At 41.3% G+C, this 12949-nt stretch overlaps 1 protein-coding gene across 1 annotated transcript in view; it reads left to right on the plus strand.

Annotated features, from left to right (window-relative positions):
* Positions 1 to 12949, plus strand: part of PHLPP1 (PH domain and leucine rich repeat protein phosphatase 1) — a 186673-nt gene that overhangs the window by 110249 nt on the left and 63475 nt on the right. The window contains 1 exon segment of the mRNA XM_014557697.2: positions 5026 to 5192. Coding sequence (XP_014413183.2) covers positions 5026 to 5192 — 167 coding nt within the window.

Consider the following 12949-nt stretch of genomic DNA (forward strand, 5'->3'; position numbering starts at 1 on the left):
TAAAAGACAATTGTCCACTAAGGGAACACCAGGAATAATGTGGGTAATGCGGAGTACAGTCCTGTTGCAAGGGAAGGTGATAATTCCGAAAACATGGAGGGGATGGGTCAGGCGTAGGATAGATACATTAGTTTGGAAATGGAACCCAGCTAGACCCAGCGCAGAGGTATATTTGACCTAAGTGTCTTAAAGGTTGGTAGAGAAACACTTAAAGTGACAAGCTGAGTAGAATATTAGAAAAGCGTGAGAGCCCACTAGGTAATCCGGAGAGTTTGTTGTTCATATTATCATTTTTATGGTTAATCTGCACTGTTCTTTGGGGAAAATATTTTGAGGGCCAGATGAGCTTTTTGTTCGTACATGCTTGCAAGTCATTTGGAAAAGAAGACAAACCAAGCCAGTCACTGGGATTCATGTTCACTTTACTGTATCTCCTGGAGTATGTAGGTCCGTGAGGGGAAAATCCCATTTGATTTACTAACTCTAAATTATTAGCCTTAGAGTTTTTGTTGTTGTTGTTGTTGTTGTTGTTGTTAACACAGATTAGCACAGATTTCCCAAGCCACTGTTACTGGAACTGATCTTCTGAACCTTGAATCCATTCACATGCAGTTCATTGACAGTCTGTAAATTGCATAACCAGCATCACATTCTGCCTTTGCCTGAGCTTTGTCTGTGCGACTGCTCAAGACGGGAAGTGCAGTGGCCCGCACTCTGGTCCTTTTCTTGTCTTATAGGTTTGTCTTGCTTGTAGCTGTGGATGCTGGTTCTCAGCATTCTTGGTGTGTAGAGCCTCCTGGTCTCTTTCAGTGAGAAAAGCATTTTTTACAGCAGTAGAAGCACAGTAGGTTTTGCCAAAAGAATTTTGCATCCTAATTGTGAGGACTTTAAGCAGTCCCTGTTTCTAACAAAGATTTGAGGCAGTTTCTGCATGTGCATGTGTCTTTTTTGTTTTCTTTCCAGTTTCTGTAACCTTTTAAACGTTTCCTGTAACCTTTTAAAATTGGGTTTGGTGCTCACCAGGCAGCATCACCGCTATGCAGGTGGACAAGCTGTGTGAGGTCGGAGTGGGCAGAACCCGCGATGGGGGGGCACGGTGCCCCGAGGGATCTCACCCCTTCTCTGAGGTCTGCATGTGGTCAGCAGATGGTCTCCTCTGTGTCTCTCCAGGATGACTCCCAGCCGTCACTGCCCTGTCTTCATTCCTGAGACTTAAGCTTATCCTCAGGATGACATCGCATCACCTTTGCTCTGGGCTAAGGGGTTATGTTACTATTTGATCCTGGCAGTTAGAGGAGCCCCCTTTCAAACTTGGGCTCTGCTGCTGCCTTCCCTGTGTGATCCTGGGCACACTCTGTGACTCAGTTTAACCTTCATCTTTGAAATGGAGGAAAGTCCTTAACTGCACTGAGTTGGGAGGGTTGTGTCCTATCTAAAGAAGAGTGCCTGTCACAAGCAAAGCGCCCCCTAAATGTTAGCTGCCATTATTGTTGTTACGACTAGGGAAAAAAAAGCTAGAGTAATAAAAGGCTTCTTGCTTTGAGGTATGTACAGGTGGCTTTCTGATTTATTTCTTATTTTGAGAAAGATTGTAATTGTAATGGGCCCCTGCAGGTGAGTCACAGCCTCTTTGGGTAGCCCCGTCGGTAGTTTTTCATCTGGGAGTCAAGCAAAACCTCTTTGTGGTAGGTCCTTACATGCCCAGGCTGATCTGGCTGGAAGCACTGAAATCTCCCCTTTGTTGCAGGGCCCGGACCGGGCAGAGGTGAGCTCACGGCAGCTCTCGTGGTCACCTTGGCCGCTTGCTGCCCCACTGCCATCGTGACAGGGTTAACTTCCGTTCTCGCTGTCCTTGTTCCCAGTTCTGCCACGACCCCCAGAGGCTGCGCTTGCTTGTTGTAGCTTCGTTACTGTGGTTTCCTCCCCCTTGTTTCCAGCAGGAACAGCTTGTGGTCCAGAACGAGGAAAGGCATCAAATACGACTTGACATTTAAGCATTATCTTTTAGTTGTCCAACGAGAGTATTTAGTGTGATGCTTCAGCTGAAATGGAATTTGTTCTCTACAGACTCGCCTCCACGCGAAGGAACACGCCAGATGGGCCAGGTGCAGGCGGGCGAGAGGGGAGGGGTATAAAGTGGTCCGCTGGTCGTTCTTCTGGCAGATGCTTCTTGAGAGCTGTACCAAGTGCTGGGCACGGCTACGCTGGGCGGAAAATGGGCACGAATCCCTTCCTCTTTGAGCTTACAGTCAGAGACAGAGGCTTTTCTTGGAACCTTTCCTGCGCTGTCCACTTTGCTCACGTGAAAAGCCAGAGTCTTTACAGAGATCTCCACGGACGGGCAGGACCTGCCGCCTGCCCCGCCCCTTACCTTGCTGATCTCTGCGCAGGTCACTCCCCTTGTCTTACTGGTCTCCCTGCGGAACGTACCAAGCATACTCCTCTTGCAGGGCCTTTACTCTGGCTGCTTCCTCTGCCAGGACTGTTGGTGTAGATAAATCCTCTCAGCCAACTTCCTCATGTTCTGTATGTATAAATGTCACCTTTTCAGTGAGGCCCATCCTCACCAACCTGTTTACATTACCACCTGCAGCCTTCCCAACAGTCCTCATCAACTTTTCCTTGATCTTTTTTTCCCCATGGTAGTTGCCAGTTTTTAACATAAAATTTACTTATTTGTGAGGAAAGTTTAATGAGAGCAGGGGTCTTATTGTTTACTGAAGCACACTAAGTACTTACCTAGATCAGTAATAGGCACATAGTAGTAGTAGGTATTCCATAAACATGTTGAATGAATGAAAATGAAAAGTGCTATGGAAAAAAATAAGAAGGATATGTTACTTTTCTATGGCTGTTGTAACAAATTAACAAAACCTTGGTGGCTTAAGACAGCAGAAATGTATTCTCTCACAGTTCTGGAGGCCAGAAGTGCAAAATCAAGGCGTCAGCAGGACCGTGCTCCTTTTGGAAGCTCGAGGGGAGAATCTGTTCCTTGCCTCTTTCAGCTCTGGTGGCTCCAAGCATTTTTTAGCTTGGGCCGGTTGTTGGGGTGTTTTACAAAGTTGGGTTACCAAGTGCCTGATTGGCTTGTGCACAAGTCTCTGGTTGGTTGCAGGTGATGTAAGAGGTTTAGGGTCCATGAAGGGCTGTGGGGTTTGACTCTGAGAAGGCAGGCGTGATCTGGGCTGTTGGTCTGTTAGGGGAAACACGCCCAGTAGAGAACGTACTTTATCTGTTGAGGGATCACAGGCAGACGTCTGAGAGCCCAGAAGTGGGGTCATTGGACTTTGAAGGATGCCAGTGGGCCCAACAGTATCTCAGTTGCCCTCTCCTTCTCTTGAGATGTACTCATTCAGGGCAGAGAGTATGTCTGTCTTGTTTTACGGCCTTATCTTAGGAAATGGAAAGTCTGATGCACCATTAACATGCTCACCACATATTTTTGAATGAATGCTTCCACCAAGTACAACTTTCAGCCTCACTTCCCCTGAATGAGTTCCTGCCATGGAATCCTGTGGGGCTGTGGCCTGTTTGCATGTGACTTTCAGGTCCATTAAATTCTGACTTTTTTCACATCCTTTGGTTTGTGTGGGTGATTTGGCCCTGTTTGGGATTTTCTTATTTAATAGTGACAAGTCAAGGAAAGATGAAGTTGCTAAAATGCAAAGTCACACTTCCTTTGTAAAATCTTTTAGTTGAGCCCCGCCAGGCCTCTTTACCCCACTGTCCCCTTAGCTCTCATGTGTGCACAGCGCTTTCTCTCTGTCCTCAGATATGCCATCAGCAGAATGTGTTTTATGCAGATCTACTCCTGAATACCTTTGTAGCATCAGGAGAATGTGGCTTCCCTTGGGTGTCAGATGTGAATCATTCTATTTGTAGTAGCAGTCGTGGTGGCGACGGCAGTCATCACTTACTGAGGGCTTTTTCTGAGCCAGGCGTGTGTAGGCAGGGTCAGGTGTGCCTGTTACATAGGTGAGGACGTGGGAGCTGTAGAGCTCAGGGATCCACTCAAGTGCTCTCAGCTCCTGAGTGGTGGAGCTGGGGTGCGGATCCGCACACTGACACCAGAGCCACACTCCTCAGGACCATGTTCTGCTGCCTTTTGTAATTGCAAAAGAAAGCTGGGGTTTGGTAATAGAAAAGGATATCAAACTGATCACAGATGTGGCATGGTGTTTGTGCCATAAAACTTGGGTAAAGATAAAGAACATGAGGAAGGATCAGCCCAGATCTTAGAGCAGTAACCCCAGAGCCCCTGTGAGGAGAGAAGGAGCCACGGTCTGTGTCAGTGGGGCTGGAGCCACGTGCCATGGTGTAAACTGACACCACATTCCCTGGAATATGGTAGAGAGACACACTGCCCACTGCTTTTTCTGCCTCCAGCATGCTTGTGGGTGTGTAGCCCTGGGACTCTGGCCATTGTAGGAGTTATTAATTTAAGCTAGGAAAGCTTTGAGAATGTGGATAAACATTTAGTCATAAAATTAATTTCTCTTAGAATATCTTCATGAAGCAAAACTGAAACTTTGTGAAACCCAAGAAGCTTACAGCAGGCAGTTAGGGGATTCTGATTATATGCTACAAGTATTATTTGTGCTGTTTTAAATCAGTATATACAGTGGCTTCTCATGGGTTCAGTCTGGATCTTAGTGTCTATCACCCAACCCTGTATTTACTCTAAAGTCTTGTATTTAGCTCTCATTTCTCTTACCATGGATGTTTTCAGGAACATACCCCTACAGTTGGAGGAGATTACTGATATCACTAAACTTGATAGGATAATCTGTGTCTCCTATACTAGGTTTCTGTAAGTACCTTCCAGGAAGGGACACTGTTTCCTGCCTTTGTAATACTTGACTCAGTTCAATCCTAAGTAAATGGTCTTGGTTTATATTTAAGCAGTGATGCTAATTGCATAGTGTGTCTGTGTTCCCAGTGGGGTTATCTTGTATCTATCCATGGAAAGCAGCTATAGGATAAAGGATGGCATTAAAATTGAGTTGTGTTTCTCTCCCCCTCTAGGTTGCATCACAGCGTATTAGCTCAGTGGATCTCTCATGTTGTAGCCTGGAGCATCTGCCTGCCAACCTTTTCTACAGCCAAGACCTCACTCATCTCAATTTAAAACAAAACTTCCTAAGGCAGAATCCCAGTCTGCCAACTGCCAGGGGGCTCAATGAACTGCAGAGGTGAGCATGCAGTGGGTGATTAGGAAGGGGAAGTGTTTCTGGTTGTTTCTTGAATACTCCGACTTAAAAAGCTACAGTGGGTAACTTTTCCCTTTCAGAAGGCAGGGTAATAGGACTTTATTAGTGAGGACATTATTAATTCTCATTCTGAAAAAAATTTTTAAGTTCCCTTCCTTTGAAGTGAATGATTTATGATATTCATTAACTGGATAGTTTTGTATAAGAAAAACACGTCACTTTAAATTACTCTTGTTTCTTAACCTGTCTACAAATGGTTCTGTGAAAAGTTAATGATATTTGGTGTGTTAGTTTTGAACTACAGAGGTCTGGTCATATTAAATTACTTCTCTCAGAATTTACGGAAGGTCAGTCTTTTTCCATGAAATGATATTTCCTTAGAAATTTAAGACCTAGGGTTTAAATCTATCAATACCACATCACCTGGGTGATTAGTGTATAAGTTTCAAGAGTCACATGTTAAATGAAAAGGATCTGCTTCTTTATAACTAGAGGGAAGGGACTTTATTTGCATCTGTATAAAACAGATTTACCATATTCATTTCCTTTTTTTTTTTTGGAGCAATGATCAGTTTTGATCCTGTGGTAAATGAACCCTCTGGTACTTAAATATTTGTTGCAAATATCTGAGACTGTAACTACAAAAGGATGTAACTTTTAAATAAATAATGAATTGTTCATTTGCTGTGAAATGACTGATAATGGCAGAGATTAAACTATGGTAATTAACCCTTATGGTTGTATGTTTATAGTTTTTAACATCTGGAAAGAATAATCCAATAAGTGTTTATTATAAGGTTTGTTCAGATATGTAGGAAAAGGGAAGAGTATTTTAATTGTCTTTTCAGATAATTGTGAATATTCTTCTTTGATACTATATCAAAACTTGACAGGGGATAGTTTCTTAAATGTTGGTTCCAATGTGTAGTGTAAAACCCTAACAGTGAGCTTTCAAAAGTTTTTCGCATTAGGATCCATTAGTCTTTCTTGTACTTTGAGTCTTTGCCCATATGTCATTTTACTGCATAAAGTCATTTGGAAAATACTGGTTTGTTGGGTAATACAGATATTCCAAATATTAACATATTTCATTTTGCAACTTGAAGAAATGGCAGTATCACAACTGATCTCATCAGAAAAAATCTTTAGGTATTGGAAAGTTGTCAAGCTCACTGTGGAAATAAGTTATACAAAATTTAAATTTTCCATTGGAAGCTTGAAGGCTATCCTTGGCAACAGGTACTGTCAGGGTTTTTCCTGAAATGACCTGTTCACTTCATTATAGAGAAAACATCTGCCATGAACCCAAGTCTGAAGTAATGAGCTTGTCAGTTGATCTTTCAAGTATCTATTCCGTGAACACCGGGACTAGTTTGGCTCACAGCTCAAATAATTCTAAGTGTCTTCCTTGAGAACTTCACATACAGCAAAAGTGCTTTATGTGTACTTCCCATTTATCACCCAGAAAATTAAAAAAAAAAAAGATATGTATTCAAGGGTTGAGATGTAAGACCAATGACTGTCTTGCATCCTCAAGTAAAACTGGCATTGCGCATTTTTAAAGTGTATTTTTGCTGTGATTTCCTGGCAGAGAAGAATACGGTGACCACGGGGACAGTTTGGTGCTGTGTTGAATCAGCTCCGTAGGCAGTACAAACTCCAGTGCGGATATTGTGCCCAACTCTTCCAAATTGTTCCCTGGAGCTGATGGGGACAATGAAAGGAAGCCACAGCGAAATTCTTCAGCTTGGGTTTTTATGTGCCTCTGCAGTGATAACATGGTTTTTACTCACACTGCTGTAGTAAAGTTACTATGCTATTTTGCTAAAGGGTTATATCGTGATTCTGTCTGTTTTCAAGCTTTGAAATATTCTTGTATATTTCACAGCACTGAACGATAGGCTTCTGCACTTCCGTTACAGAGCATGGAGAACTTTGTGTCATCGTATTGCATCCTGATGTCTCACTCAGAACAGAAAGGGCATTAGAATTTATCCAAACCCATGCTCTGGTTTTAGAGATGAGGTAATGGGCGATGTTAAATGTCAAATCAGGTTAACAGTTACTTTCTGGGGAGGCATTTGGGGGATGGGATTGGGGAATGGTTTGAAGAGGGTTTCAACTAGATCCATAATGTTTATATCTTTAAAAAAAAAAAGATTAGAGGCAAGTGGACAATGTTAATATTTGAAAAAGCTAAATTACAGCTACTTGGATGATCATTATTTTCTGTGGTTTCTAAATAGTCTAAAAATTAAAGCTTAAACCAAAAGAAAATCAAAATACTTCTCATTACGTGGGGGAATATGGTGCTTCCAAAGAGTCCGCATTTATGGACTAACTAAATACCCAGATGGAAGGGTATCTGGGGCATTGCCTTTCCTGCTGGGGCTTTCAGAATCCCCTGATTGGTTCCCCATATATATTGATTCTAAATTTATAAATATCTTTTCAACCCATTTGCTTTTCTCCTCTGTTTCCCATCTCACAACATACACCATCTCTGCCCATCTGTCGGAGGAAGCCCCTCCAGCTCTCACCTGGACTCTTGTAAGAGCTTTAGAGAACTGCTCATCTTCCTGTCATTTTCCCACTGCAGTTCTTCCTCTCTAGTTTTCTTGCCTATTATTTCATATGTTTTTTGGTTTTATTTAGTATCTTTTTAAAATTTAAACTTTTCACCCACCAAAGTAATATTGTATATAGAAAATCTTAATAAGCAATAAGACTTACAAGAAATAAGTGCTTCAAACTCCTTATACCCAAGTCCTGATTTCTAGGCAACCACTTTGGAGTCTTTAGGCTCTTTTTGCTGCTTTCTTGCTTATTGCTATAGAAGATGAGGATTTAACTCTTCTCCATCGTCTCACACCCCCTTGGCCCCATGCCACGTGCACAGACCGCTGCTTCCCCCATCCTCTCAATGTCCAGGTGTCCATTTTTGGTTAAGTCGGTGTTGAGGGTTGACATTATTTTGAGCATGGAGCTCTGATTCGCCTCTAAGGCACTTAAACACAGCAATTCCATGGCCTTTCTTGTGCTGGCTGGATAGGAGCCTCTCTTGTTCACTTGTGTACTCTTTTTCTCATATATTGTTGAGCTTTCTGACAAAACTTTACTCTCTTCTCAGCACCTTCTTCTTGGAGACACCCTCGCTTCTGGGGCCGGCATGGGTCCCTGCTGGGTGGGCCGGCCACACAGCCGTTGTCCTGGGGTTACCCTGCGTTGTTTTCTTGGTAACTCCCTTTTCATCTCTCCTCAGTTTTCCATGTTTTCCTGTGTCTAGTGACTCCTTTCTTGCTTTACTCCCACTTTTTGATGGAATGTCTTCCAATATCTTCCTGAGAAAGAGGATACGGGAGACAGATCTATTAAACACTTCACATATCTAAAAATATTTTTCTCTCATACTTGATTGAATATTTGGCTGGCTTCTAGATGGGAAAACGTGTGTCTCAGAATTTTAAAGCAAGTGCATTGTTGTTTTCTAGCTTTGGCAGTTGCTATCCTAGTCTGATTCCTGTTTTCAGAGACCCTTTTTCCTCTATTTTTTTTAAACAACCCCAAAAAGATTTTAGCAATTTCTCTGTATGGAGCTCTTTATTCATTTTAGCCACTATGGTGAACACTTGATCTGAGAAAATTATGTCCTTCAGTTCTAGAAAGCTGTCTCATTACATTTTTTTGATACTCTCTTCCCCCATGTTGGTTTTCTCTTTTCTTCCTCTGTTTCTTTCTGTTTTTTTAGTCAGGACCTCCTTGTTTACCCTCTGATTGTCTAATTTTCCTATCTGTCTGTCTTAATGCCCTACTTCTTGACAGGTTTTCTTCATCTTCTGAATTTCTGTTGTCTTTTTTTCAATAGTTCTTCCTTATTTGTTTGTTTGTTTAATTTGTGTGCATTTTAATAGCATTCTGTGTACCGCCCCATGGATGTATTTCTTCTATTTCTGAGGACATTTAATTCATTCGTTCATTCATTTCCTTCTTGCGATGTCTTGATTTCTTTTTTCCTATTTGTATAGGCATCTGATTTTTATGTTAGAAACTTGCCTTTTAACTGTTTGGTGATCCTTTGCTGTCTGTTCCTATTTAATGGTGAGCCACTGAGAAGTGAATTGGGTGCTGTGGCCTGTGGGCAGGGTTTCTCCTTCGTACAGCTTTACTGCCAGGGCTGTCAGGGGTGAGCCTTGTGGTTTCGTTGGGGAACTTCCAGAGACAGTATCTCTGGATCTCCTCCCCAGGGTGTGTCAGTTGTACTTGAGAGGAATCCTTTGGTCTTTTGTGTGGGCAGTGCACGCCAAGATTCAGGGAGTGGAGTAGGGAAGAGAGCTGGAATCGCAAGGTTTAGTGTGTGGACTTTTATTTGACCCACTGTCTTCAGGACAGCTTTCCTGCTCTGCCTGATGTCTATGAGCCAGCGACTTGGGTTCAGTTTCTTCCAGGGTATAAACTGTCTCCTACTGGAACTGGGGAGAGGATCTGAGGTCTAACTCTTCCTTACATAATCTTATGAAAGTCTTTTTGTAGAAGTATAGCAAAACCATAGAAAAGGCACAACTATGAGTGTACAGTTAGATGGGTTTCCAGAAAGTGAGCACATCCATGTGATTGGTGCTCATACTGAGAAATAGAAAATTGCTGGCACCCAGAAGCCCTCCCTGTGCCCCTCCTCCTAGGACCCTAAAGATAGTCGCTGTCCCCACTTCTAACACCATAAATTAGTTTTGCCTGTTTTTGTACATAAGAATCATAACATATGCACTTGTGTGCAGCTTCTTTCATTTACAGTTTTTAGAAGCAAAACAAAGCATATCAAGTTACGTGTTATCAACTTGCACTGTATAGTTTGTAGTATAAAGTGTGACTTTGATTCCTTTAAGGCAGAAGACTTCAGTTTTGCACTGCCACTAAATGTTTCTGTTTTGTTTCTGCTGCTTTAAGCACGGGAGAGAGGCCGAGGGGACTTGGTAGGTGGGGTCTGAGTTACTGGTGAAGCTGATGTTGGGAAAAACTAAGCTTTAGACCAATTTCTTTTTCACTGTGCACTAGTATGAGATATATACCCCCACCCCCATTATGCAAGAAAGATTTTATTGCTCAGTTTTCAAAGTAGGAAGTTTATAAGTGTAGGCACATGCATGTTTAATGCTAGGAATTGAAATTATATATTTTTAAAACTCATTTATACTTCAGAAAGCACTCATGTAGCTTATTTAGGGTCCTACAGTTAGTATGGTATTTTTGAGATATGCCATGTATTTCTTATTTTTAGTTGTATGTTTAGGGAATTTGTGCTAATCTCTAATGTATGTTTCACAGGGAATATGTTAGAGAGGTACCAAAGGGTAATTTATTTTTATGTTTTAACCAAAGTCTCCAGGGATGAGTTTTTAGTTACAGTGTTAGGGCAAATATCCAGGGAGAAACTTTAAGTACAGTGCAATTACAACAGATAGGGGTTCTGAGACTTTCTCTTAACCACATATCCTCCTAATTTTTCTTTCTGTTGCAACTTCTCACCTTAAACAAATGAGCCACTTCAGATGGAACATTTAAAATGGTATTTGCAGCAGCATTCTAATTCTGGAAAGATGGCATGCTGATGTACACACACAGGCCAGCAGTTTCAGAGGGAAAACATTGTTCTTGGAACTACCAGTGTTTGTTTTTCCTTTATTGGCATTGGAAACTCTTCACGTTAATTTTCAAAAATAGAGGAAAGGCAAAATCAGAGTAACTGTTTGTAGTTTTAGTGAGTTCTTTTCTGATTCTATGTGTCACAATAATTACACTGTAGTATTTACCTCTGTTTTATTGATAGTATTTCATTTATGTTAACTGTATCTCCATTTAGATGACCCAGGTGGTATTAATGCTAAGATTGTTATTATTTACAGAGGAGAACTGTTTTTAAAAAAATATAGTAAATTTCTTTGGAAAGGCAATGAAGAGGACAACTTTTTGCTGGTTAAATTCAAGGGACATAATTTTCCTTCCCATGTCTTAATTTTATTGTTTTTAATCCTGTCTCAGAGCAGTGTGAACTTATTTGTGCTAAGTTATATTGGTGTTCAAACATTTTAAGTGTAACTTTTACATTTAAATGAGCTAAAAATCCAGGAGGGAGGACATAGCTCAGTGGTAGAGAGTGTGTTTAGCACGCACAAGGTCCAGGGTTCAATCCTGGTACCTCCATTAAAATAAATATGTACATACATATGAACATAAATAAAATAAACCTAATTACCCCCCCAAAAAAACAAAAAAGATTTAAAAGAGCTAAAGCTATTATTTATTAAAATTTCATGAGTAGTAATATTGCACGGACAGATCTACTAGAGTTTGTAAGGGATGATAGTTCACAGAGTTATTTTATGGTGATAATCCAGTGCAGTGTTTACAGAGAGCAATGTCAAGACCAAACTCAAAAGCAAAGTTTGATAGTAATGATTTGTATGTGTATGTTTCTGGTAGCTTTGTCCATGATACTTGGAAAGTTATCTGATTAGATGTGAAATTTCTTTTAGATGAAAAAATAAGAGAGATGGGAGGGGCAGGGATTTTTCAAACAGAGAGAAGGAATGAAGTTGAGTTGGGTGTGTAAGTACGTGGGTGTAGCAGAATGAAAGTTATGAAGAAATGAGCGTTGAGAAACTCATAATTATGCATGGTATTTATCAAGTACCTTTTTTCTTAGCTCAATTTTCTGCATGTTTAGTCTCCATGAAATGGAAAACAAATAACCTTATTTCCTGCTGTCCTCTTCTTGGTATTCCAGAGCTACAGAGTTATTTGTTTTAATTACTTATTCTTACCAAAAGCTCACACTTCCAGTTTTTTTTATAGAAAGATTTTAGTTTTTGTTTTTATCAGTAATTCCTGGAAACTCACTTTTAATGGAAATAGTGATGGTTCATTATCATAGTGGGATCAGGAGTGGCATGCTAACATATGTTTGCAGCTCACTTGCCAGACATAGACTGCAGTCCTTAGGACACTTTCAGCATCTCGGAAGATGCTGTGTCATATAAAAAAGTATCACAAGCAAACAAGAGCCACTCACTGCTGAAGGAAGGGTACAGCCGATGCATTAAAGAAAAAACACTTGGCACAAGCGCTGCTCAGGAAGAGGGAACCTTGGGAAGGAATTTCCACTGCTGGCTTTTGGTGAGGCTTGCCAAATGTTTAAGGAATTTCATAGACTGTATGGAATGTCCCCAACACTGGGAGTTCCTTTCTTATACAGCTTTGCATTTCAGATGGAATTTTCATCCTCTTGGGAAGCTTTCCATCTCACAGGATTCCCATTTTCCTTCCCTGAGCATTTGATCAAAGGAAAGCCTTTGCCTGGTGCTTGGGGCACTGACATTGGGTAGCATTTGGTGCTCTCCTAGGCCTCGGCTCCCAGCCTCGGTGCTGGTAATAATGGCCTGTTTTCTCCTTCCCTCACATAGCGCATTTAGAAGAGGGAGCTCGGAAAGAAACAAAAGATTGATTTATCAACCAGACTGTATTAAATTACAGTTTTCCCTATTGACTTCTTAGGATCCTTTAGGATGTTCTTTAACTGTTTCCCCCCGACTTAAATAAAAAGGGGAGAGGGAGCTTCAGAAGCCTTGGCTTGAATCCAGCAAGGCTGTTATGTTCTGGCCAGCTCTCTTCTTCCGTTTGTTTTAGTTGGGCTCTTTGCTCTACTCTCTGGGTTTTAACTTAACTGTAAAAGTTTAACGTTAAAC

Source organism: Camelus ferus, chromosome 30 (genome assembly GCF_009834535.1).
Source record: "Camelus ferus isolate YT-003-E chromosome 30, BCGSAC_Cfer_1.0, whole genome shotgun sequence".
Lineage (NCBI taxonomy): Eukaryota > Metazoa > Chordata > Mammalia > Artiodactyla > Camelidae > Camelus > Camelus ferus.